General features: G+C 45.2%; 1 protein-coding gene across 1 annotated transcript in view; it reads right to left on the bottom strand.

Annotated features, from left to right (window-relative positions):
- Nucleotides 1-25,879, bottom strand: part of LOC147709194 (uncharacterized) — a 575,919-nt gene that overhangs the window by 66,333 nt on the left and 483,707 nt on the right. Inside the window, exon 22 of the mRNA XM_086925447.1 lies at nucleotides 24,806-24,931. Coding sequence (XP_086781573.1) covers nucleotides 24,806-24,931 — 126 coding nt within the window. The remainder of the gene's footprint in view (nucleotides 1-24,805; nucleotides 24,932-25,879) is intronic.

Here is a 25,879-nt window from a genome sequence, read left to right as displayed (position 1 = left end):
TCAAGTGGGGGCCGAGAAAAAATGAGGTTCCCAAAACGCTGAATGGAATTACGACAAATTTGTCAGAAAGCTAGATATTGGTCCAGAAAGCATGCATTTTGTGATTTGGTGTAAATGTATTCAGTAATTTCAGAGTTATTTAAGTTTAACAAATATAGATATCTTGGGGTGCAAGCCCTTGCGGTGGACTTGCGAATCCTACTGACATTTGATTGGCTGTGAACAATTGAATCAGGAACTGTTGGCAGCCATCTTGGGATTTGGCTTGAAGCTAAGTCCGACAAAAAAAGTAAAAAATAAAGAAAAGGGAGCAAGGTAGAAATACCCTGATCCCTCTCCCCAGTATTTTCAATTTTGCAGTGAATTTGCGAGCTCCCGCACTTCTTTTCAAGGAAGCCCCCGGGTGGGTCAAATCCCAGGGGCATAAAAAAATGAAGGAGGGGACATATTGGCCCCATAGGGCTCAATAAAATCCCACGGATCACCACCTCCCTGGGGCTGTTTGATTTAAATTATGAGGGTGCCCGCATGGTGCCCCAGGGACTACCACCTCCCCAGGGCTTCTTTAATTATTAAATGGGGGCCTATTGGGGCCCTCAGCCCTGGGGACGGCCACCTCCTTGGTGCTTTACTAGTGCAAATGAAGGGAGCCACACAGTCCCCCCGAAGCCCCGTGGGAAGCCACATCCCCGAGGCTTTAACTTTTAATAGAGGGGGGCTGGGTGGACCCCTTCAGTCCCCGTGTCCACCACCTCTCCATGGCTTTTTGTTTAACCCCTTCCATGCTGGTGACGAACCCCAGCCGTCATGCACTACGGTGCTCGTGTGCTGATGACGGCTGGGGTTCGTCACGGCCCGCCCGTGTTCGTCCGGCGGCCGCACACGGGGAAAATCGCGGCCGCACGGAAGGGGTTAAAGAATTCAGTGGGCCAGGTGAAACCCCAGAGGCCACCATCTACCTGGGGCTTTTGACAAATTGAAGGTGGGGGGGGACGCAGCCCCCGCCCAACAGCTCCGTGGACCGCCACCTCCCTGGGGTGAATTCAAAGAAAGGAAGGGGGACACTTGCGGCTTCCTGGAGCCATGGATGGCCCTGGCAACTGCCACCCCCCAGGGCCGACTGCTGCTATGTCCTGTGGTGCCCAACCATGGGAAATAGCTGTTTGCTATGCTGCATGACCCCCCTCCCATTAATATTATTTTTTGTTAGAAAGAGGCTTGAGCCCAGGGGATGTGGTCCATGGGGCCAAAATCAGCCTGGGAAAGGGGCCATGCACTGCCGCCCTCCCCTTTTAAAAATGGGCTGGCCCCAGGGGATGGGGTAAATAGGGTGAAAAACAGCCCAGTGAAGAAGGGGCCATGCAGCATCCATTCTAAAAAAAAAAAAAGATTCGCAAGTTGCCAGAAGCCCCACCTCCTTTCTCCACCACGTTCTGGAGCTCTGCTGAACTGGGGTGAAGTTCCCTTGGCTGCAGAGAGTCCTTGTGGGCCAATAAGCCCTCCTGTTACCTCTAGTAAGTCCCACACAGCGGGGTTGCTGAGAGGTCTTCAGAGGCCACGCCCCCTTTCTCTACCACTATGCAAATGTGCCTCCTTGGGCAATGCTGGTTGGGGGATGAAGTCATCTTGTACTCTGAGGGAACTTGGGGTCCAAGAAGCCCTCCTGTTACCTTCTCCAAGTCCCTAACAGTGGGTTTCCTGAGAGCTGGTTGGAGGCCCCACCCCATTTCTCAACCACTCTGCAAACACGACTACCAGTTAATAAACCATAGAAATTTACTTAAAAAACAAAGGTTACAGGGACATTATAGTTAGGAAATAGATTTGGTAAACCTTAGAAATTCAATTAAAAAAAAGATTACAGGGACATTATAGTAATTAATTTTTCGTACTAAGCCAGGGAAATTCAGCAGTTGTAGATACCTGGGCTAACTATAACTTATGCCCCCACAATGCACTGCTTATGACCTCACAAATTACATCACTCATGCCATGAACTATGACGTCACTGATGATCTCACACATTACATCATTGATAACATCATCTACAGAACCACTCAGAGACCCATACAACCTCTCGTACACCCACTCACACACCCATACAACCACTCACATACCCATTTAAAGACCCATACTAGTACTCACATACCCACACTATCCTCCACAGAGCCACTCACATTCCCACTCACTCACTTGTAGAGCCACTCACACAACCATTCACTCACCCATACAGCCACTCATACAATCACTCACCCATGCAGCCACTCGCACAGCCAAACACTCACCCTTACTGCTATACACACACCACTTATTTCCCTATACAGTCACCCACATATCCACTCACTAACCCATACAGCCATTCAACACAGCCAATCACCCATACAGGCACTCACACACTAACTCACACAACCACTTACATACCCATTGACACACTTAAACAAGCATTCACACATCCGCTCACTCAATCATACAGCCATTCACTCAGGCACTTACTCCCCAATACAACCACACACACCCCAACTCACTTAACCAAATAACCACTAAAACCGCCACTCACTCACCCATACAGCCATTTACACAGAGTCACTCATTCATACAACCATTCAGACACCCACTTACCCATCCACACAGCCACTGATACACCCACTCACTAACCAATACAGCCACTCACACAGCATCTCACTCACCTACACAGCTACTCACACTTATATACTTGATATATAAATCTCATCAAGTCATTTTACACAAAATCACATTATACATATAGAAAATCAAATGTAGGTTAATCCAAATACATAACAAAAGATTCAATTCACATTGATTGAAAATCTTTTTCACAGTAAACATAACTGGAAAAAGTGCCATCATGTCCTGATTAATGAGGTGGCAAAGGCATGGTATGTGAGCGAAATCAATATTGTCAGGGAAAATTAACTGAATGAGCACTGTTTGTGAGTACACTTTTGTGTGCTGAAACATTCACATCCATAGTACAGTGCACACAACATCCATGTACTGTCACACTTAAACAGTGAACGTGTGTGTGTGTACACACAGGCCCCCTTCACTTTTCTCATATTCAAATACTCCTGTTATATGTACGCATACGCTGGTATGTAACCAGCATGCACAGTGGCATAGCCAGGTAAATACCCTCTCCAGCAAACAGTATTCACTCACTTCCTACTCTACATGGCATTCCAGTCCGTGTTTTGCAGCCGTTCTAGTGGAGAGGAGGTGCAGAGGAGCAGAGGAGCAGAGGAGCAGGTTGCGTGCTGGTGTGAGCGCTGGGAGTGCGGGCGCTGTGAAAACAACACCGCCGTAGCCTGTAGCATCCAGCGGTGGGGGACGAAACCCAACTACAGGAGCCCGGGAACCTGGGAAGCACTGGGGGTCAGGCCAGCCTAGACAGCCTGACAAGCCTGAGAAGAGGAGGAAAGCGGGGGCGACCGGGACACGGGACTGCACAGAGTGCTCTGAGTTCAAGCACTGAGAAGAGAGGCTTGACACACCCCCTCTGTCCCTCTCTGCTCTCTGCCCACTGCCGCAGCTGCAGCCCGTAGTGTACTTCAACCGGTGCCTTGCAGCAGGTTTGCAGCACGGTTGACCCGCATCATCCGCACTACCTTCGTATCAAGGCACCAGCAGCTACCGGGGAAAACCACTGCCTGCGCCCTCCGGAGTCTGCTGGAGCCTGTTGGAACTGTCTCGAGCTGCCATGATTGCCAGTTGCCACCTTCGAAGTTAACAGCCTCAGTACTTCGCACATCGGACTTGTTCAAGTTCAAGTTCAAGTTTAGGAATTTGTATAGCGCACTACTCACCCAGAGGGTATCAAGGCGCTTAGTGGAGGGGATGCATTATTTATTGAATAGCCAGGTTTTAAGTTCCTTTCCAGGTCTTGGCCGCCAAGTAGGAGAAGGATCTTCCTCCCATGGTGGATCTATGGCTGCGCGGGACTGCGGCAAGGGCTTGATTGGAGGATCTTAGTTGGCGGGTGGGTGTGTAGAAGGACAGTCGTGTGTTGAGGCATTCGGGTCCTAGTTTGTAGAGGGCCTTGTGTGCGTGGGTGAGGAGACGGAATGTTATTCTCTTGTTGACGGGAAGCCAGTGGAGGTCTTTCAGGTGACCTGTAATGTGATCTTGGCGAGGGATGTCCAATATGAGTCTGGCTGATGCGTTTTGGATTCGTTGGAGTTTTTTCTGTAATTTGGCTGTGATTCCGGCATAGAGGGTGTTTCCATAGTCCAGTCGGCTAGTGACCAGTGCGTGGGTGACAGTCTTTCTTGTCTCGGAGGGGATCCAACGGAAGATTTTTTTGAGCATATGAAGTACGTTGAAGCAGGAGGAAGAGACTGCGTTGACTTGTCTGGTCATCAAGAGGGAGGAGTCTAGGATGAAGCCCAGGTTACGTGCGTGGTCTGTGGGAATGGGTGCTGTGCCCAGGGCTGATGGCCACCATGAGTCGTCCCAGGCAGAGGGGGATGATCCTAGGATGAGGACTTCCGTTTTGTCTGAGTTAAGTTTTAGGCAGCTGTTCGTCATCCATTCGGCTACATCTTTCATGCCTTTGAGAAGATTGGTTTTGGCGGTGTTAGGGTCTTTGGTGAGGGAAAGGATCAGCTGGGTGTCGTCAGCGTAGGAGATGATGTTGAGGTTGTGTTGTGTTGTCGTGCAATGGATGTGAGTGGGCTCATGTAAACGTTGAAGAGGGTGGGACTGAGTTTTGATCCTTGTGGTACTCCGCAGATGACTTCGGTGGCCTCTGATTTGAATGGGGGAAGTCGGACTCTCTGGGTTCTCCCGGTGAGGAACGAGATGATTCAGTCCCAGGCTTTTCCTTGTATGCCGATGTTGCTGAGGCGTTGTATGAGGGTGCTATGACAGACTGTGTCGAAGGCGGCGGAGAGGTCGAGTAGGATGAGGGCAACTGTTTCTCCGTTTTCTAGTAGTGTCCGGATGTCGTCTGTCACTGCAATGAGGGCGGTTTCGGTGCTGTGTTTGGCTCGAAAGCCGGACTGTGAGGTGTTGAGGGAGTGGTTGGATTCGAGGAAGGCGGCGAGCTGGCTATTGACGGCTTTCTCAATGACTTTGGCAGGGAATGGGAGGAGGGAGATGGGGCAGTAGTTCTTAAGTTCAGAGGGGTCAGCTGTGGGTTTCTTCAGGAGGGCGCTGAGTTTGGCGTGTTTCCAGCTGTCTGGGAAGGTAGCGGAGTTGAAGGAGCAGTTGATGACATCCCGGAGATGGGGTGCGATGATGGAGTGTGCTTTGTTGAAGATGTGGTGGGGACAGGGGTCGGTTGGCGAACCAGAATGGATGGAGTTCATTAGGCGGATGGTGTCTTCAGTGGTGATTGGGTTCCAGGCGCTAAGGTTGTTAGAGGGCGGTTTAGGTTCGGAGGTGGGTGGAGTGGATTGTTCTTTGGAGATGTCCTCAAAGCTATTATGTATGTCGGCGATTTTGTTGTAGAAGAAGGATGATAGCAAATCGCAGAGGTCTTGGGAGGGAGTAATGTCGTTTGAGGCTGCGGTGGGGTTAGTAAATTCTTTGACGATGTTGAATAGTTCCTTGCTGTTATGGGTGTTGTTGTCGAGTCGATCCTTGAATGCTGATTTCTTGGTGGATCGGATCAATTGGTGGTGTTTGCGGGTGGCTGTCTTGAAGGAGGTCAGGTTGTCAGTGGTTGGGTTTTTTCTCCATGGTTTCTCAAGAGTACGGCATAGTTTCTTGGATTTCTTAAGGTCATCGTTGAACCAGGGGGCCTTTTTGCTACCCTGTTTGGTTTGGTGGTTTTTCAATTGTGCTAGTTCTTCAGCACTGTGAGTGATCCATTGTTTGAGTTTGGTGGCAGCTTGGTTTGGGTCCGATGAGAGGGCGGAAGGGTTTTGGTTGAGCGATGTGATGAGTTGGTCAGTGGTGATTTTGTTCCAGTTTCTTCGCGGAATAGGTTGTGGGGGGTTGTGGGTCGAGGTAGTTTTATAGCTGAAGTGAACACAACTATGGTCCGTCCAATGGAGAGCTGTGGTGCGATCGAAGGAGATGTGTTTGCTGGAGGTGAAGATTGGGTTGAGCGTATGTCTGGCGACATGGGTGGGGATGTCAACAAGTCGTTTGAGTCTGAGATTGGCCATGTTGTCCAGAAGGGTGGTGGTGTTGCTGTCGTTTTTCTTTTCCAGGTGGAAGTTGAGGTCTCCCAGTAGAATGTAGTTCTCGAAGGCGAGGGCATGTGGGCTGATGAAGTCAGTGATGTCTTCGCTGAATTGTGTACGAATTCCTGGTGGTCTGTAGAAGAGGGTGCCTCTAAGTGTGGTCCTGGGGTCGGTGTGAATCTGGAAGTGGAGGTGTTCGGCGGGTGTAAGGTTATCGCCGAAGCTGGTCGTGATTCTGATGGTGTTCTTGTGGACGATGGCGATGCCTCCTCCTGTTTGGTTGGTGCGGTCTTTTCTGATGATCTTGTAAGCGTCCGGGATGGCTATGGCGATGTCGGGTGTTGATGATGCGTTCATCCAGGTTTCTGTAAGGAAGGCGACGTCCGGTGATGTGGTATCGAGTAGGTCCCAGAGTTCAGTGGCGTGTCTGTGGACCGAGCGGGTGTTCAGCAGGATGCACTTCAGGTGGTTAGAGTCGGAGCTGTGTTTGGAGTCAGTGGATTTGGAGTGGGTCTTGAAACAGGCAAGCTTGCAGGAGTGGCAGCGAAGGGTCCGTGGGTACGTCCTGGGGCAGCTGTGAAGCATTGTGGTGTGCCTCCGGGGTTGAGGGCTAGGAGGGTGGCGTCGTCATACGTTATGCGGGAGGATTGCGGTTTGCGGGGACCAGGGGGTCTGGCGCTGGGCGCGGTCCAGGCGTCAAACAATGAAGACATGAGATACAGCTTCAAGGGGTAACTGGCATAAGGTGGCGCTGTTGAGCTGTTGAGCTGCTGAGCTGAGCTGTTGTGCTGCGGAGCCGAGCAAACCGCACGCCGTGGTTCGAGCTGGTCAAGCGAGTTAAGCACCGTGAGGAAGGGGTGAGCCGAGTGGAGCCGACAGAGCCTACGCCCCCACGGGCCATCGGGAGCTGCAGGGAGCTGGGAGCCGGGAGCCGGGCACTGGAAGCCACCGGTGGCCGGGAGTGGACAGGAGAGGCAATAGGCGAGAGTCAACGGTCAGCTGCCCCGGCCGAAAACCTTTGTTTGCTTCCTTCCTTGCTCCCTTGCTCCCTTACTCCCCCACTCTCTTTTCCATTCACGCTGCCAACTCAAGGGCGTGGCCGCGGCGGCGGCAGTGATGGCGGAGGTGGTGGAGGAGACAGCTACTTCAAGTGGCAGAGGTGAGAGCAGCACGCGCCCCTTAAAAGCAGCGAGCTGCGAGCCACGTTAAAGCTACCATAAAAATACAGAACTGGCAGATTCTCCTGAAAATCATCTAACAAAATCAGGGAAAAAGGCCCCTTCCTCAGTCCAAGGAATTACCCTCCAACATTGCACCAGTCCTGAAAACGGCTCAAAGGTGGTCTCAAGCTTTCATAGTAAACAAACTGTGAGATTCCTGCATAGAAGTGTTAATGTTAAACCTTTAGTAACCTCACTCTGAAGCTCCCAAGCATCCAAAGGCACAGAAAGGCAGCAAATCATTTAGCAAGCCATTCTGCAACATATAAAGAGACGCATAAAAGATCGGATGATCACCGGACGAACACATCTCACATCTTACCCAAAATGGACCGAGAGATTGACTTACGCATGGAGGTCCATTTAACGCGGTCTCCGCGGTCTCCAGTCTCCAGTCTGCAGCACAGAGCATCGTCAGAAGATCAGATTTCTTACGCCCCAACATTCGAGACCCCCCCAGCTGCGACTCATCCGACAAAACAAAGCTGCCTCCAAAAGATAGGCAAACAATAAGCATCTATCCAGTCCATCCTGCCTCACTCTACTACAATGACACGTACAAGTTAAAAGGGAGATAGAAGAGAGAGAGAGAAGAGATAGAAGAGGTACAATAGGCAGACGAATAACAAACACGGGGGAGACGCAGACAGGGACATAGGAGGACCACCATGAGGTCAGGGAAAGAAAGAAGGCCTCCAACAAGGCAACCGACAAAACAGAAAAGGAACAACACATCAATGAGCTTAGAGACAGCGGGAGAAATCAAGCAACCAGTCAGCAGCCATAAGGACTCTAGCAACTCTCCGAGCACCTCCAACTCACCGGATAACAACCAAAAAGACAGCAATTGCGACACAAATGAGGGGCTACTAACGAACACAGCCCACATTGCCACTCCAACCTCAACCTTAAATTCAACATCAACTTCACCTCTAGATCAATCCACAAGTAATAAAAGGAAACACCCTAAAGACCTAATCAACCTAGCAGACCAGCCAGCGAAAACGCAATATAATTATCAACCGAAAATTTACACAAAATTTGTCTTTCTAAAAAACCCAGGAAATGTGATCTACTCGTCAAATGACTTGCTTACAGGCCTTCAAACTCCCTTGCCACCAGTTGATACAAACAACCCCTCGCCTCAAACCACAAATCTCACTGTAGCTGTAATACACACGCCATCAAACCCAAAAGAGACCACGGCAAACATCAAAAGCATAGCAGGGGCAGGAGAACAATGGGGACAAGATTATAGCCACCTTACGACACAAGAAAGCGTAGCCAGTCACACCTCAATAATAGAGGAAGAAAATCAGGAAACAAGCCAATCCAGTCTTCCTCTGGAGAAAGAAAAACTGAGCACTCGTGTCCTAGAGCCGGTAGAGTCACAGGGATACCCTAGTAACAACGAAGAAAGCGGTATGTCACATTCAATACTCTCTCTTTCACTCATCCGGCCTCTAGGGGAGGAAGTAAAACATGACCAAGAAACAGCATTGGCTCGAGGAAACAAAGTCATCCATCAAGCTGAACCAAAACTTCAAGACAAAACCAATGCCCATGTTATCTAGTGTGCGAAAATAGAACCCGCAAACTCCTCTCCAAAAATGGGCTGACGAGATCTCACCCTCCCTAGATAGGGACATGACCTTCTTGGAACATCAAGAATGGATCGAACTTGAGGCTGCATACAACACAAAGGACCCCGCAAACAACATCAGCAAAGAGAGTCTAACTTATCCCAATGCGGGGGTAAGGGATACTACTGACACCTTTTGGGTAACCTTACTCAACACTATCCAACTGTCCTCAACAGCACTCCAGTATCAATCTGACAAATTAGATCTACAATTAATTGTGCTGCAAAGGCTGGCAGAGGCCACAACAGGGATCAATAGAAAACTCGCAGATCTTAATGACCTTATAAAAAGAGGACAAGAGTCAGTAAAACTATCCCAGGTTGTAAGAACGGACTGTGCCTGCATACCTAGTGTCGACAAATTATCATCATTACCCACTATGTTGGGTAATCTTCTGGAGGACATAAAATTAAACACCACAAAGTTCCCGACAACAAAGGAAAGGCCTGCCACACCACTCCATAACAAAAGCCCACAAGGGACTGACAACAACCCAAATAAAGCCAGAATGCAACGGTGCCAACAACCAATTTCCAACACTTCAATAGAAGAGTCCCCCCATAATACCTCAACAAAAAAACACGTCGAGCAATCGGGCAGCCCAATGGATGCGCGCACTCGAGGCAAACAAAAAAGAAAGGGCAGGAACAGGAAGCAAGTTGATGTAGTCTGTACAGAAGAGAATCGCCATCTAATTACATTGGAGGCCCTGATCCGCAAATATCAAATAAGCACCACAGTACAGAAGAGAACCACCAGCCAAGCACGCTGGGTGGGTGTGTACCGCCATAAGCAAACAAGCACCACTTCAGCCCTTCACCTCAACTTAAAAAAATCCACAGACGCACAGACGCACAGACGCAAGCCGGAGAGGGCATGCGAACCCCGTCCTACCCTAAAGAGAAAACCCACAAACAGACAGAGGAACTCCCCTCTGCTCAAACAAAAAACCTAACAACTAATAACTCATCAGAACCGACACACATAGGCCAAAGCCATAGCCAAGCAGCAACAAAGCAATGGACCTGGGCGGGCGGAAAACAGGCCCATGATGAGCCTGTTAAAGTTACAACTAAAGTCACAACTACCGAACTCCTAACCACCACTACTCACAAAAACATTAAGACCATCAGAAGTGAGACAAAGGGGGACCCCATGACATCAAATATCACTAATACAGAAAGTGGCCAGCCTAAAGACCAACTCCGGTGGGCAAACTCCAATCAAAACCTTACAATACCCACCAGTTAACACTCAAAATGGCCAAGTGAATTGGCGAGACAGTCACAGCAGACACTACAGCCCACAGAGGAACCCAAAATAATTCTTTTTATTCCCGAATTTAAATCCAGAGGAAGAGTGGACACTTTAAACAGGGGTAACATACTAAAGCTGATCAACTCAATCGACAACCTAAAAAATATACAGACCACAGACCTGCTTGAACTTGAATTTCTTTCAGCTTCTCACATATGTGGTAACGAAACAACAAAGACCCGAAGGGCAACACATGACGTTGCAAACTCAATAATGGAGGAAACATTTAGATTCTCCCAGTGGGGAATTAAGTTAGAAGTGGAAATCAGGCCCCCTTACCCGACTCTGCATCTTGAAGAAATAAAACAAGAACGCCCTAAAATGGCTAAATCAATCCTGAAAGGTGCACGGAGCCACTCACCGGGACCGGTAAAACATCTGCCACCACTCCAATACCCAAGCTTCTCCCAGCTAGAACCACATAGAGCACAACTACTAACACGCACTATACCCAGTGGAGACACTAATTGACGAAGAACATCAGCCTCAACCGTCAACCCTACAGCCACCCCCAAAATAAAAATATGTAATTGGAACATCAACGGCCTCCTAGACAAACTGGAGGACTCTGAGATCTTAAATTACTTAAGATCCTTCGATCTGATCCTCCTTTTGGAAACATGGGAAACAAATGACAGCCCACTACAAGGTTTCACAACTCAAACGCACCTGGCAATCAGAAGCTCTCAATATGGCCACAGTTCAGGAGGCTTGGCAATCTTCGCCTCGACATCAACAATCGGGGCAACGGAAATTACAAAAGTAAGCCTCACTCCTCCAAACATGATACAGGCGCTATCAGTAACAATCACAAACAATCAGGCAACCGAACAGCTGTACATTATTAATGTATACATACACCCAAAGCATAGACTTTTGGGCTCCAGAGAACTTACCAAAGAACTGACAAGACTCATGGTGGACAGGGAAATGGAGAACACACTAGTGGCAGGAGATTTTAACCTTCACCTGTTTGAAATCAAACCAGCAGATGAAATGACCAAGGAAATGGACACCGTTTGGGCCATCCCAAGCCAAACAACTCCGTTTCCCAACAAACACATAAAAACCTCAATCGAACTACTGAAAGACCTTGAGCAGCTAAACTTTAGAGTCCTTAATGGACATCCCACCAGCACCAACAAACTTCTCCATGAGTACGACTTCACACCTTGACTACATGCTGATGACACTCCCGCTGTATGGAAAAATCAGTTCGTTCAAGATCGGGGAAAGCGCTTCAAGCGATCACCAGCCTTTAGAAGCCACACTAGGTGTGTCTAGCGAGAATAAAATCGTGGTCAATTGCAATATTGGAACAGAATACACTGCCAATTACAACAAATAAGGTGTAAGACCACAGAGATTGAGGAACTATTAACTAGTGCAAAAACAATCATGCACCGGGCATCCTGAAGGGAAGGCTTTAAAACAGAACTGGGAGCCAAACATGCTACCGAGCTGAAAACCCATAAAGGGATTACCACTCGGTCTCCGCATGGAAAATGTACAACACCAGAGATAAAAAGCATAAAACGCGAAATAAAAAAGACCTTGAAACAGCTCCGAAATGAACCTAACAATGAAGGTACTCAAAAGGAGCTTCGGACTCTAAAAAGACAACTAAAAAAGATGACCTGGGAATTAAAAAAACAACAATGTGAAGATCAATGGATAAAAATCGTCCATAGCTCAAAACAGAAGAATAGCTCCAGTTTCTGGAAAATAATCCACTCCCTTCAACAGCCAGGCCACAAAGGCATTGACTCTAATATATCTGAATCTGACTGGGCCAACTACCTATTTGCACACTTTAACACAGCTGACTCAAAAACGACCAGCCCCAGAGGGGGAGACTGGTCAGACGACGCTGACCAGAACCTCAAACATCTCGGTACACCCAAAAACGACGAGACCTCAGCCTACAAAAGGAAATTTTTTCCGCCCCACAACTCAAATGCGTGCACAGACTCAAAATCAACTACCAACTTCACAGCAGACACAGAGAATAACCCACACCTAGAAATAGCAGATAGGATTAAGAAAAAAATCCTAAAAGGCAAACTCGAGGGGGCCCCAGGCCCAAATGGGATTCCGCCAATATAATATAAAAATGACGCTGGCTACTGGAGCAGTACCTTGGCACCGGTCTTTCTCAAACTAAGGGAAATAACAACAACACCAACATCTGGAGAGGCTCGATAATAAGCCCGATTTACAAAAAGGGCCCCAGGAACGACCCAAGCAGCTATCGCCTCATAGCTCTGATGGACACAGAGACAAAGTACTACGCGGGCCTCATCCTAGAAGATCTGACAGCTTGTGCAACCGCAAAGAACATCATCCCAGCAACCCAAACTGGATTTCGCAGTGGTCAGGGCACTACAACGAACATCATGGCACTAACCCTCCTGGCAGAAGCGGCATAAGCCAGCAAGACTTCTCTGTGTCTGTGTTTCATCGATTATAGCGCTGCATTCGATCACGTAAACCGTCACTAACTCTGGCAGAAACTGAACGGCTGGGGAATCCCAGGCCCACTCCTACAGCAATTAATACTGCTATACAGCAACACCTGGGTCAGGATAAAACTGGGACCTGGGACGCACCTTTCAAGAGAAATTGGGACCAGCAAAGGACTGAAACAAGGCTGCATCCTAGCCCCAATGTTGTTCAACCTCTTCCTTGCAGATCTCCCCGGAGAGCTAGAAGCAGTTAAATCTCATGGACCACGGCTGGGCAACACCACATTGTCAAATCTTCTTTATGCAGACGATTTAGTTCTCATTAACCGGTCCCCTATAGGCCTTCAACACCTGCTGGACAAAACTAACACGTTTTCCAAAAATAACTCACTGACAATTAACCTAAACAAAACAAAAATCATGATAATTAACCACCACAGAAAACTGAACTTTATATGGCTACTGAATGGACAGAAGTTAGAGCAAGTAACCTCCTATAAATACTTAGGCGTCATACTAGATAGCAATGGCTCATTTAAAAAACAACTAGAGGCTATCCGGTGGAAGGGCACGACATTCCATCTGTCGATAAAGTCGTTGCAGAAAGCTCTTCCTGACCGGACACTGGGCCCCCTCCTACAGGTAATAAGAGCTCGCCTACAGCCAATGCTCACCTACGGCAGCGAACCTATGCGTGGTAAAGACACAACGACACTAGAAAACACCATCAGTCGAGCCTACAGGGCAATATTCCATCTGCCCACTTACACCTCACCTGCCCAAATCCGCCTTGAATTCGGGCTGCAGAAACAAACGGTGGAGAGAAGAGGTGCATACATTAAAAGCTGGCGGAAAATCAGAGGCGCAGAGTATGGATCCCTAAACACCCACCTGTGGACTGAACTATCAATTAGAAAAAACTCACCAGCAAGAAAATATCTAATGGAATCATTGGAGACCCTAGGTCTAATACGCTTATGGGAGTCAGCAACCGACCCCAAGACTTTCAAAAAAATGGTATCGAAGGTCACCAAGATGGTCTCATCTATCGAGGATAAAGCAAATCTTGCTACGAGAGCACATGGATGGGTGGTATTGGAAGGCTACACAGCTCTTAAACCACAACAGTATTTAACAACGGGTCTTACACTGACAACAAAAAAATAAGTTCCTTAATATGCGCCTTGGCAATATACAGATAATGCCTCACTTAGCACCCTGGAAAAGAGAAAATGTAGCAAACTGCTGCCGATTCTGCTCCACTGGAAAAGAGGACTTGACGCACACAATCTGCATCTGCACAAAACTTCTGGATATAAGACGCTACCTGCTTCGACCCCTATGGATTCAGAAGGGAATAACAAGTTGCAGGCAGGCTGTGATGCTCTGCTTTAACCCTGGAGAAACCCAGTTAAACTGTAGAATAACAACATTTTTTGACATTGTGGCAAACAGACTAAAAGAATCAGCTGCCGGGCCTACTGGAAGCACTGCTTAAAACAAAAAAACTGTGAGCATCCAGTCGTCACAGTGGACAGCAACAAACCAAAATGTGTTTTATTAATTAACAGGAGAACTCACCTGTTATTTTAATCACAAACACTGTAGTAGTGATTGTCTTATAATTTGCTTGTTTTAATAATTGTAAGTTTTTATTAACTGTGCAATAAATCTTTATACCTTATACCTTATACCTCTCCAGCAAACACTCCCTGTTTTGGTAGTAAGTATACCAGCCACTAATTTGGGGATGTGGTCCCCACATAACCTTGACCCCAATGCTGCTGCCCTTTATACGCCAATGACACCTACTCCTGTGTGCACAGGCCACAAGTTTAAGCATTCCACACACTTCTCCCCTCAGACTAGTTTTCAAAATAAACATGTGACATGACTGTCTTCAATTCCATTGAGGAGAAAAACGGAGTTATGTGGGCATTACAGCCCCCAATAGCTCTGGAAGTAGGAGCCAGAAAGTGCAGCAGCACCCCATAACTCCTTTTTGGAGTTCAGATGGAGAAAGTAACAATGACAATGCATGTCTTCCAGGACAAACGGTCTGCTGACAGACTTTGCCTGGCAAAGAACTGCTAATCATTGTATTTTACTATTCCAGTGTATTTTATATTTTGAACTAATGGCATGCTTCTGGAGTGCAGGTGAGGGAAAATGCCATGGCATTCCACAGGTTTTCTAAAGTGCACGGAACCGTTCCGTCATGAGCACCGAAGGGGTTAATAACTCCAAAATTACTGAACCTATTTACACCAAATAACAACAAGCATTTGCATTGCAATAGGTATCGCATTATTAAAGTTTGAGCATTGCTAATATTAATGCAACACCAATAGCTCAAACATTCAGTAATGTGAGACCATTTGCATTGCAAATGCTTGTTATTACTATGTACTCGTACTGTGTTTCTGAGTAACTTTTTGTGTAAATGCACTTTTAAAGGGTCATAAGGCAGCCGAACAAAGTTTTATTGATGATGAAAAAAAATGAAATCTAGAACTGGAATATCTGGTCCTTCGCATCACAAAGCTTCTAGTATCTCAACAATTTCACTTCCATTTGATAACGAAATGCTTTCTGCTCCTTAGTCTTTTTGCGCTCACTGTAATTAAACATAATTACAACACGGGAAGTATGGATGAGACATAACAACACCAGGATTGTGGAAAGTTACGAATATTTATGAATTCTAACATTGCTACAAACACCCCAGGAAAATAAACATAATTTAACTAATTAATCAGCAATAAGGGACCATAAGTCATTTCGAACCAAAATATTTGTAATGGGACACGACATGCGTGGGGACTTGTCCTGCATAATGTACCCAATTGGCTGCAGTCTTCAGTTGCTGCCGTCGAATCAACTGGGCTCACTGGCCTGATAATGATTTGAAAAGAAGACTGGATATATTGAAGACCGATCTACATGAAGCGAATCTGGCAACCCCAGACATAAACCCTCCTCGACAAGAGACAAATCAAGAAATCAGAGCTTTGTGAATAAATCTCTCAATCATAAATTCGTTTTAAAAAGGAACAACTGGAGAAAATGCTCCAAACAATAACCGTGGAAGTTTCGAGAAGGTAGTTGGCCAATTAAGAAGGCCAGGCGGATCCAAAAGGACCAGCTGCAGCTCGCCCATTCCCTGGGGTGAAGATCTCACGGAGTCGTCAGGCTACCCTGTCTGACTATGTAATTTACATTAAAAAAACACACTGGAGCACCATGGGGAAACAACTGGCCCACACAACTCGAGAGACATCTTTTCCAGGCTGATCACCGAATAATTGAATAAAAAAAACAAGAGCAGTTAAGGTATCACCACCGCCGGCCCAAAAACCGGAAGCTCGGGAGCGTCAAGCCTGTCCTGGAGCGGGACTTCCGCCTTCTGCTGGAAGCCCGTACCCACAGAGTGCATGGTCGAGAGGAGCAATGATGACTCGGGGCTCCCATGCCTGAGGGAGAGCCATACGGTGGCTGCAGACGTAAGGAGGAGCAGTTGTGGCAGCTGAGGCCGCCGATACAAGTGCCGGGCTCCCATGAGTGAAAGAAGCCTCGGGTGTGCCAGGTGATACGGAGGAGATGACATCAGCACAGCGACAAAAGAGACTGGTGAGTTTTTGTGTGTGTGTATGTGTGTGTGTGTGTGTGTGTGTGTATGTGTGCGTGTGTGTGCGTGCGTGAGCGCTTGCAAGGGGCTGACTTGCCGTAGAAGCGGGACAGGAGATGCGCACAGATCGTGGCTGTAGGTGCGCATACACCTGCTGAAATCGCTGGAAAGCTATGCGCATACCCATCTCCTGTCCCACTTCCAAGGCAAGTCCCTAAAAATAGAGCTCGCCGTCGACAGCAGTTTCACTCTGCTTACGCCAGGCTCGACCTAAAAAGGGTTCTTTCTGCACCAAGAGCTACCTTACTGCCAAATTTGGTGTAATTCCATTCAGCGGTTTGAGCTTTAGTCATGCTCAAAATTGCTGGGCCTCATTGAATGGGGAAAATGCATTTTGGGACCCCCGTTTTCTCAGCCCCCATTGACAAATCTCCCCCGCACTTACAAGAAAGCAGCTAAAGTGAGAGGAAAACTAGTTTTGAAAATGTTGTGGAGATTCATCTAACAGTGCCAAAGTTGTGGCGGTCTTACATTGATTGCAGCGTTCCCCCGCCGCTGGATTCACTCCACTGCCCAAGACCTCCTCCATCTGTACCAACTCCATGGTACACAGAGAAGCCTCATGAATGATTCTACCCTAAACTACCAATGTGATTCTTCCATAAGCCGCCGAGGCAATCCTCCTGGCACGGCAACCGCTCCGACACGTCCTCACCACGTGTTTGATACACAGGACCTCCGTTTCTCGCAGGAGACAGTCACTGACCTTGAAGTATTCGATTCCCTCCATCCTTGGACACAGATCGTGTGCACTTTCCAGCACCGCTTAATCTGTAACCCGGTCCTGAAAATGATCCTTAGTAACTACACAAAATGAAATACCCAGTGGTTGTTTTTTATCTTCCTGGAATTGATGCAAATAAAATCCCCAGTGGGTTGACGGCATCTGACCTTCATTTTGTGTAGAGTCTCCAAATACCAGAGGGCTTTGCCACGCACGCGCATTAGGGCCGGAGAACAGGCCCAGGAGGCTGAGACTCTTTGATAACGCACAGGTGCTCTCTACATTGTTTGTTGCTTGTTACTTTGTTGTGGGCTTGTGATCAAGAATTAACTTTCGAAACGCGTTAAGCCAGTTATTCGGATGGCAGTGGAAGGCGAAAGATGTTTGTTCCTCTCACCTGTGTGGAGATGTTCCGGGAAGGCGCTCCCACTTGTGGCAAACTTGTGTGATGGATATATATATATATATATATATATATATATATATATATATATATATATATATATATATATATATATATATATATATATATATATATATATATATATATATATATGTTACCACTGGTGGTCGCCAGTAGGTAGTTATAGTTAGGACCAAGTTTCCATAGTAAATCCGCAACATTCTATTTGGAATAACTTTGGCGCCGGTCGACAAATACACGCAAAAATCTCCAAGAAAATGGCCTGCTCAGCTCCGCTCCTTCCCTGAAAGTTTGGGCTACAGCCCGAACGGCTGAACGGAATTACACCAAATTTGGCAAAAAGGTAGAGTACGGTTCGCAGATCACGCTTTTTGTTAAATGGTGTAAATCCGTTCAGTAGTTCCTGAGAAAATCATAGATATATCTATATACGAAGCACCGTACGCGTACGGTAAGCATACTGTACAACATAGAATTACAAGCACGAGCTGCATGCTGATTGGCATAAGAAAGCAGTGAAAAAAACGTGCAAAACATGCAAAGGGGGCAGGGTAGAAACAAACTGACCCCCTAGGCCTGCTCAGGGGGTCCCACAAGGACCCTCAAGTCCCCCCCAAAAGTATTATTATTATTTTTTAATATGCGGGATACGCGTATTTCTGGCTCGTACCCTGCCAATTCCCCCAAAAAATTAAGGCACCACTCTGCTAATACGCCCCCTGGTGCGTTTGCAGAGGGGGAATTAATTCCCCTTGAATACTGGTGGTCCCTGGGGGCCAAGTAGCCCACCAAGAACCTCCGGTATGCGCCAGGGGGCTGCCTTGCAGAGAGGTCTAATGAGGCCATGGCCCTTTTTACACCTCTCTACAACGCAGCCACCTGGCGAATACTGGAGGTTCCTGGTGGGCTAGTTGACCCCCAGGGACCCCCAGTATGCAAGGGGACTTAATCCCCCAACTTAGAACTCGCTACGGGGCGCGTTTGACAGTGGTAGAGGTAGGGGGCGGGGCTTGAGGTGATAGGTGTGCAAACATGCCATGTGGCTCGTTTAAAGTTGGGGAATTAATTCCTCTTCAATCCAGAGGTCCCCTAGGGGCCAACTATTCCAACAGGTACCCCCAGTAAGCGCCACAGAGCTGTGTTGCAGAGTATTGTAAAAAGGGGGCGTTCCCTCTGAACACCTCTCCGCAACGCAGCTCCCTGGCGCATACTGGAGGTAACTGGTGGGCTAGTTCGCTCACAGGGGACCTCAGGATTGAAGAAGAATTAATTCCCCAATCTAAAACGCGCCACAGGGCGTGTTTGCACACATGTCACCTCAGGCCCCGCCCCCTTCCTTCACTATTGAGCACAATATTCCTCTAAAATCAGCAGAACTACGAATTCCAATTTACTCACCTGTTATCAGGAGAGACGTCTTTGCTGCATCTTTGAGCCCACTACTGATCCTGAAAAGTAATTCTAACCATACTTACAGTAACTTGAATTTCCTTCCATAGGCTAACATTGACTGGTTTCACTTGGAAATTCTTCTAAGTGTGGAATTTTGGAACTTTAAAAAATTCCTCTAAAATCAGCCAAACTACGAATTCCGATTTATTCACCTGTTATCAGGAGAGACCTCAGTGCTGCATCTTTCAGCCCACTACTGATCCTGAAAAGTAATTCTAACTATACTTACAGTAACTTTAATTTCCTTCCATAGGCTAAGATTGGCTGGTTTCACTTGGAAATTCTTCTAAGTGTGAAGTTTTGGAATTTTAGAAAATTCCTTTAAAATCAGTCGAACTACGAATTCCGATTTACTCCCCTGTTATCAGGAGAGACCTCAGTGCTGCATCTTTCAGCTCACTACTGTCCCTAAAAAGGAATTTTAACCGTACTTACCAGTAAATTGAATTTCCTTCCATAGGATATCATTGCCTCGCTATATAAAATATATATTAATTTAAAAAAATTAAAATAAAAAAATGTATATTACAATTTGAATATTTTTTTAAAAAATTTTTTTTCAATTTATGTTAAAAATATGTCATGTAATTTAAAAAATAAAATATCTAAAATAAATACTTAAAAACAATGTAGTAAATCAGTATAAAAAAATACAACAATTAATACATTTAAAAATTATCATTTACAAACCCTTTGAAATTCACTGAAAAAACCATAGGTTTCAGCCAAGTTATAGTTAGGAATTAGCATTTAAAAAACCTTAGAAATTCACTGGAAAAACCATAGGTTTCAGCCATGTTATAGTTAGGAATTAGCATTTAAAAAACCTTAGAAATTCACTGAAAAAACCATAGGTTTCACACATGTTATAGTTAGCTGGAGATTTCACTCATACAAAACCATTGAAATTCCCCCGTTATAGTTAGTTCAGCTAACTATAACTCGCGCGCCCACAATGCTCTGCTGATGACATCACATATTACATCACTCATGACATGGTCAGTGACATCACTCATGACATCACTGATGACATCTCAAATGACATCACTGATGACATCATCCTTTTGACAGAGTGGCAGACCTCCTTTCAGCTTAATATAACCTTTGATACGCACACTCAAAAATAGAAACTACCATTTTCAAAAAATGGAGATACCAATACCAGTTACAACAACCTATTCAGTAACTCCACCATCTACATACACATCCACCGATTCACCAACAGTACTATATAGTCACTCATACATGTACTCACTCATCATATGTACTCATACACCTATACATCCTGTTACACACCAACACTCATCCATAGAGTTACTCACCACATACTCACACATGCAAATAAACGAAAATCCATTTATTTGCATATACAGATATACACACACCACTACACTTACTTTTACAGAAACGTACACATACTAACTCTCTTAGCCTCTTCCATGCTCGTGACGGAACCGTTCCGTCACGAGCCACGGGTGGGCTGTGCTGGTGACGGAACTGTTCCGTCACGGCCCGCTCGCCGCGCCTGCGCGGCGCGAATTCCGTGCCTGCGCTGAGCATTCTGAAGAGCGGGCGGGGCTTTGACGGAACCGTTCCATCACAAGCACACCTCACCAGCGAGCCATGACGGGGCGGTTCCGTCACAAGCACGGAACCGCTGCGCGGCCGCCCCACCCCCTTGGCGCTGCGAGGGAATAGCCGTCGCAGCGAAGGGGTTAAACAATCACTTATAGAAACACATACTTATTTATACAGGAACTCTTCCAATCTCTCACTCTCACATATAATTACTTATATACATCAATACTCACATATAGTAGATTAAAACATATGTAGTTACTCATAAAGACTCATTTGAGACAGTCATTCACTCACTTACACACCCATACACACTCATCCACCCATACAGTCCTGCGCACATGCTGTCTTCAAAACAGTTAAATGCACAAAGCCTCTGACACCATAGATCACACAATATTATTTACTATTCACGTCCTATTTATTGACAGTGAATGCTCATGTTTTTTTCGCAAATTATTTAGAAGTTCAATTTGGTACACATTGGGTGTAAACAGCTCAATTTTGATTATCTCCTTACATCAAAAAATATACATTCGATAACGACAAGGAATAGCTTACTGGCTATTGGATTTGATCAACGTGAGACAAACATAATGGCAAAATAAGTGGAAACAATTAATAAATTCAAATGTAAACAATCCACACAAAAAAAATGAAAAAGTGAATTCATATATCAAAAATATCTTATTTACAAATGGTATACTTAGGTCCTACTGTAAATCTCAAGGAGATTGTGTTACTCTCCCGGGGGATATTATTGGTTTGTCCCTCAGGCGGGAAAGTTAATTGTCCTGTACTGTACCAGGGAAAGTCATCTGTTCAGGGAAATCTTTAATGTCTAGTGGTGAGATGCGTCTCTCACTATATGTCCCAATAATTTAGTTGGATCATATGGCATATATTCCTCTTGGCACCAAAGATGAGCCTACGCGTTTCGACCTTGTACGGATTCTTGACAGGAAGGAAACTTTGTGAAGGTCTTCATCAGGGCTCTTAGTAGGTGTTGAGGAGCATCATGTTGCACCCAGGTTTGAGAAAAGTCAAAACTGCATTTAATGGATACAGCTGGCTTGCAGGGGACGAGAAGTTGGTTCCTCACACAGCGGTATGGTAAAGCTGATTAGCTGCAGTCTTTTTTTGCCAAATCCTTTCGAGTAAGAGCCGAGTGAGAAGCCACGCGTCAGAGGAATACAACGCCGGGATTACTACGGTCCCTCTGCTCCTCCAGACTGCGGAGAATGTCTCCCGCCATGACGACGCCGTGGCGCTGAAGAAGAACCCTTCAAACGCATGCAGCATTAAATAAAAGACTGCAGCTAATCAGCTTTACCATACCGCTGTGTGAGGAACCAACTTCTCGTCCCCTGCAAGCCAGCTGTATCCATTAAATGCAGTTTTGACTTTTCTCAAACCTGGGTGCAACATGATGCTCCTCCTCACCTACTAAGAGCCCTGATGAAGACCTTCACAAAGTTTCCTTCCTGTCAAGAATCCGTACAAGGTCGAAACGCGTAGGCTCATCTTTGGTGCCAAGAGGAATATATGCCATATGATCCAACTAAATTATTGGGACATATAGTGAGAGACGCATCTCACCACTAGACATTAAAGATTTCCCTGAACAGATGACTTTCCCTGGTACAGTACAGGACAATTAACTTTCCCGCCTGAGGGACAAACCAATAATATCCCCCGGGAGAGTAACACAATCTCCTTGAGATTTACAGTAGGACCTAAGTATACCATTTGTAAATAAGATATTTTTGATATATGAATTCACTTTTTCATTTTTTTTGTGTGGATTGTTTACATTTGAATTTATTAATTGTTTCCACTTATTTCACCATTATGTTTGTCTCACGTTGATCAAATCCAATAGCCAGTAAGCTATTCCTTGTCGTTATCGAATGTATATTTTTTGATGTAAGGAGATAATCAAAATTGAGCTGTTTACACCCAATGTGTACCAAATTGAACTTCTAAATAATTTGCGAAAAAAACATGAGCATTCACTGTCAATAAATAGGACGTGAATAGTAAATAATATTGTGTGATCTATGGTGTCAGAGGCTTTGTGCATTTAACTGTTTCTACTTTGATTCCTGCCTCTGATTCCCTAAACAGAATCAACCCCCTGTTACTCTGCTAGTCTTCAAAACACACACAAACAGTGAGTTCGTCATTCATGCATCCATGCGCTAAGTAATACCCCCAACCATACAGACACTCATACTGATACTCAAAAAAACAACTAATAACCGATATAGACACTCATGTAACAACTCACCAACCCATGCAGCCACTTATAGACAAAGTGAGACACTGATACAGATATTTATATATTTAAACATTACTCGCTAATACATGTATTTACTAAGATACACTTAATAAGTCAGTTATGCAATAATTTTTACAAAAAACATCCATTTAGACACTTATTTACACATTTATTCTTCCATCGACCTTTAGATATACATATATAAAAAATATTTTTTTTTCAGAAAGACATACATTCACCGGATGATGTCATGAGTGATGTCATGAGTGATGTCATGAGTGATGTCATCAGTGATGTCATGAGTGATGTCATGAGTGATGTCACTGACCGTGCCATAAGTGATGTGATATGTGACATCATCAGCAGTGCATTGCGGGCGCGTGAGTTATAGTTAGCTGAACTAACTATAACGGGGGAATTTCAATGGTTTTGTATGAGTGAAATCTCCAGCCAACTATAACATGTGTGAAACCTATGGTTTTTTCAGTGAATATATATATACATATATATCTTATCTTTTTTATACTTACCTGTGTAGTAAAGGCATATGTGGGGTAAAAGGATATGCGTGGTAAAGGCATGCATTGTAAACATTTTATGGTGTAGGCATGTGAGGTAAAAGTGTGCGTTGTAATATCGTACAACAAGGTAACATTGAGTGAAACATGGGATACAGCAAAGCAAATGAAGAAAATATTTAGGCTTGAACATAGATAGAAATCCAAGTGCAACTAGGAACTGAAAAATCGAAATATTTCAAATTCTCACTCACCCAAGAAATAGCTCAGACCAATAATATGACATGTTGGTATTGCTATTATCACATTTCAGAGGGAGTACTGAATGTTATGTAGGTTCTAGGACACAGCAGACTAGGGCACCAATGCAAAACAGAGACAAGAAAAACAGAACAGAGGAGAAAGAAATATAGCAGATAAGAATAGGCCAGGGCATGTTAAAGCAAATAGGACAGAACTAAGCAGAGCAGGAGAGTGCAAAATAGACTTTAAAACAAATACAGAATAAAGCATTTCACAATAGTGCACAACAGAGTAGAGTGTTACAGAGCCCAGACCTGTGCCGGACTGAGACCCCATACGCAGCCCTGGTAATTTTGCAAGCGTGCGATGCTTAACAAAACCGGTCCTCAGCACTGCTGCTTTTGTTCCTGGGGGCTGACATTGCACAATTGCAGCAAAACCGCCTCCCAGTAACAAAACCGCCCCACCGCTCCAAACCGGCTCCCACCCTCCCAAGATCCCTGGCAAACATGTAGTTGAACAAAAAAGAACATAAAAGATTATGGCCACCTTGCTTTTGTTTGTGATGCTAAAAATTGGATGGCATTTGCAGTCAGGCAGGGGTACAACATTTCTTTCCAATACCTCAGCATCAGAGACGGTAATAAAGGCTTTACCAATTGTTATTTATATATATTTTTCATGTTGTTTCACAACATAGCACGCTGAGTAAAAATAAATTCAACAACACAAGTACAAGTGCACAAAAAAATGCAATGTAAGCCTAAAAAATGTCGACAATAAGATGACCCGGCAAAGGTTGTGACGACGTTCAAACAACTCATCATGGTTCCTTTTTATTTGATTATTTTGTATTGTTATCCTTATTGTGTAATTTAGTTGTTTGAGCTTGTTTAGTAGGATATGCCTATAAGCAATGAAAATAGAGAAATTAAAGTTATGTATAAATATCAATGTTTAGCATCTTTTCTGCATGTTCTGGGTGAGTTTGCCAATCTAACTTTATTCATTGAAGTATCACAACTGTGCAGGCGTCTAGGTTTGTACTGTCTCACCACCCTTTATTGAGTTATATAATGGAAGAGGTGCGTGTGCCCGCTTACCTGAGTAGCATGCTACAGACTCCAGTGTGACGCTTGAGTTGCAGATGCATTTGTAACCTCCATAAGTGTTTTTGCATTGGACGAGCTCACTGCAGCCGTGCTCGTTAGCTACGCATTCGTTGACATCTGAAAAAATAAACAAATGGACATCATTTTTTGGGTGCTTTACAATTTGTTGGAAATAACTCTACAGAAGAACCATGCATGGTAGCTATTTTTACAATTAAAAGGATGGCCTTACTATAATCATGGTGATGGTCCGTACCATAATCATGGTGATGGTCCGCAGATATTTAGTTGTTTGAAATGCAGATGTACAAATACAAGCAACTAACAAGTGCTTTTTAATAGAGTTTAAACATTTGGACATGCTCCACTGTCACCAACATCGGGTTAATGTTGCCATCATGAAAATGTATCAAACATGCACTGCAAGGTACTGAACTCAATAACACCGATTCACAAAACCATTTATGAGTTATGAAGTTGTACTGTAGGATACTCTTGTACTCATTCATGCTTTTATGAATTAGCCCCAGACTCTCTTCCTCTGTATTGGTAAAATTGTGAAGAATGCACTTTCCTTTCCATTCTATAAAATGTGTATTGATATTACCATTTTATTTCCATTTTAGATGTTTTAGGCTAATTCACAAATGCATGTAAGAGTGCATAAAAGAGTACTACAGGAGCGCAACATATCTTCCTAAATAGCCTCGAAGGAGAAAACAGTTTCTATAAGCTGTTCATTTGCATGTTACAGCTCTCAAGACCACTTCCCATTATATGTTTGATCTAATTCAGTTCACTAAGTTTGTTGATGTAGGAAATTGGATTATTAGTAGGTGGGGTTATACACCTCCAGTTAGAAATAATAGCACATTCACTAATAGGTCTGGTCAAATCTCCGTAAATTAATCCTTGCTCAAACCTTGGTAGCTTTGCAAACGAGCAGTCAGGTTAACTTAACCCAAATTATGAATGTATCAGGGGCGTAACACAGGCCCCTGCAGCCCCTGCAGTGCGGGGGTCCTCTAACTCAAAGAGGCCCCCTCGGCACTGCACTCTGGCAGA

The sequence above is a fragment of the Lissotriton vulgaris genome, chromosome 6, assembly GCF_964263255.1.
Source record: "Lissotriton vulgaris chromosome 6, aLisVul1.2, whole genome shotgun sequence".
In the NCBI taxonomy this organism is placed as follows: Eukaryota; Metazoa; Chordata; class Amphibia; order Caudata; family Salamandridae; genus Lissotriton; species Lissotriton vulgaris.
This window is presented reverse-complemented; position numbering and strand designations above follow the sequence as displayed.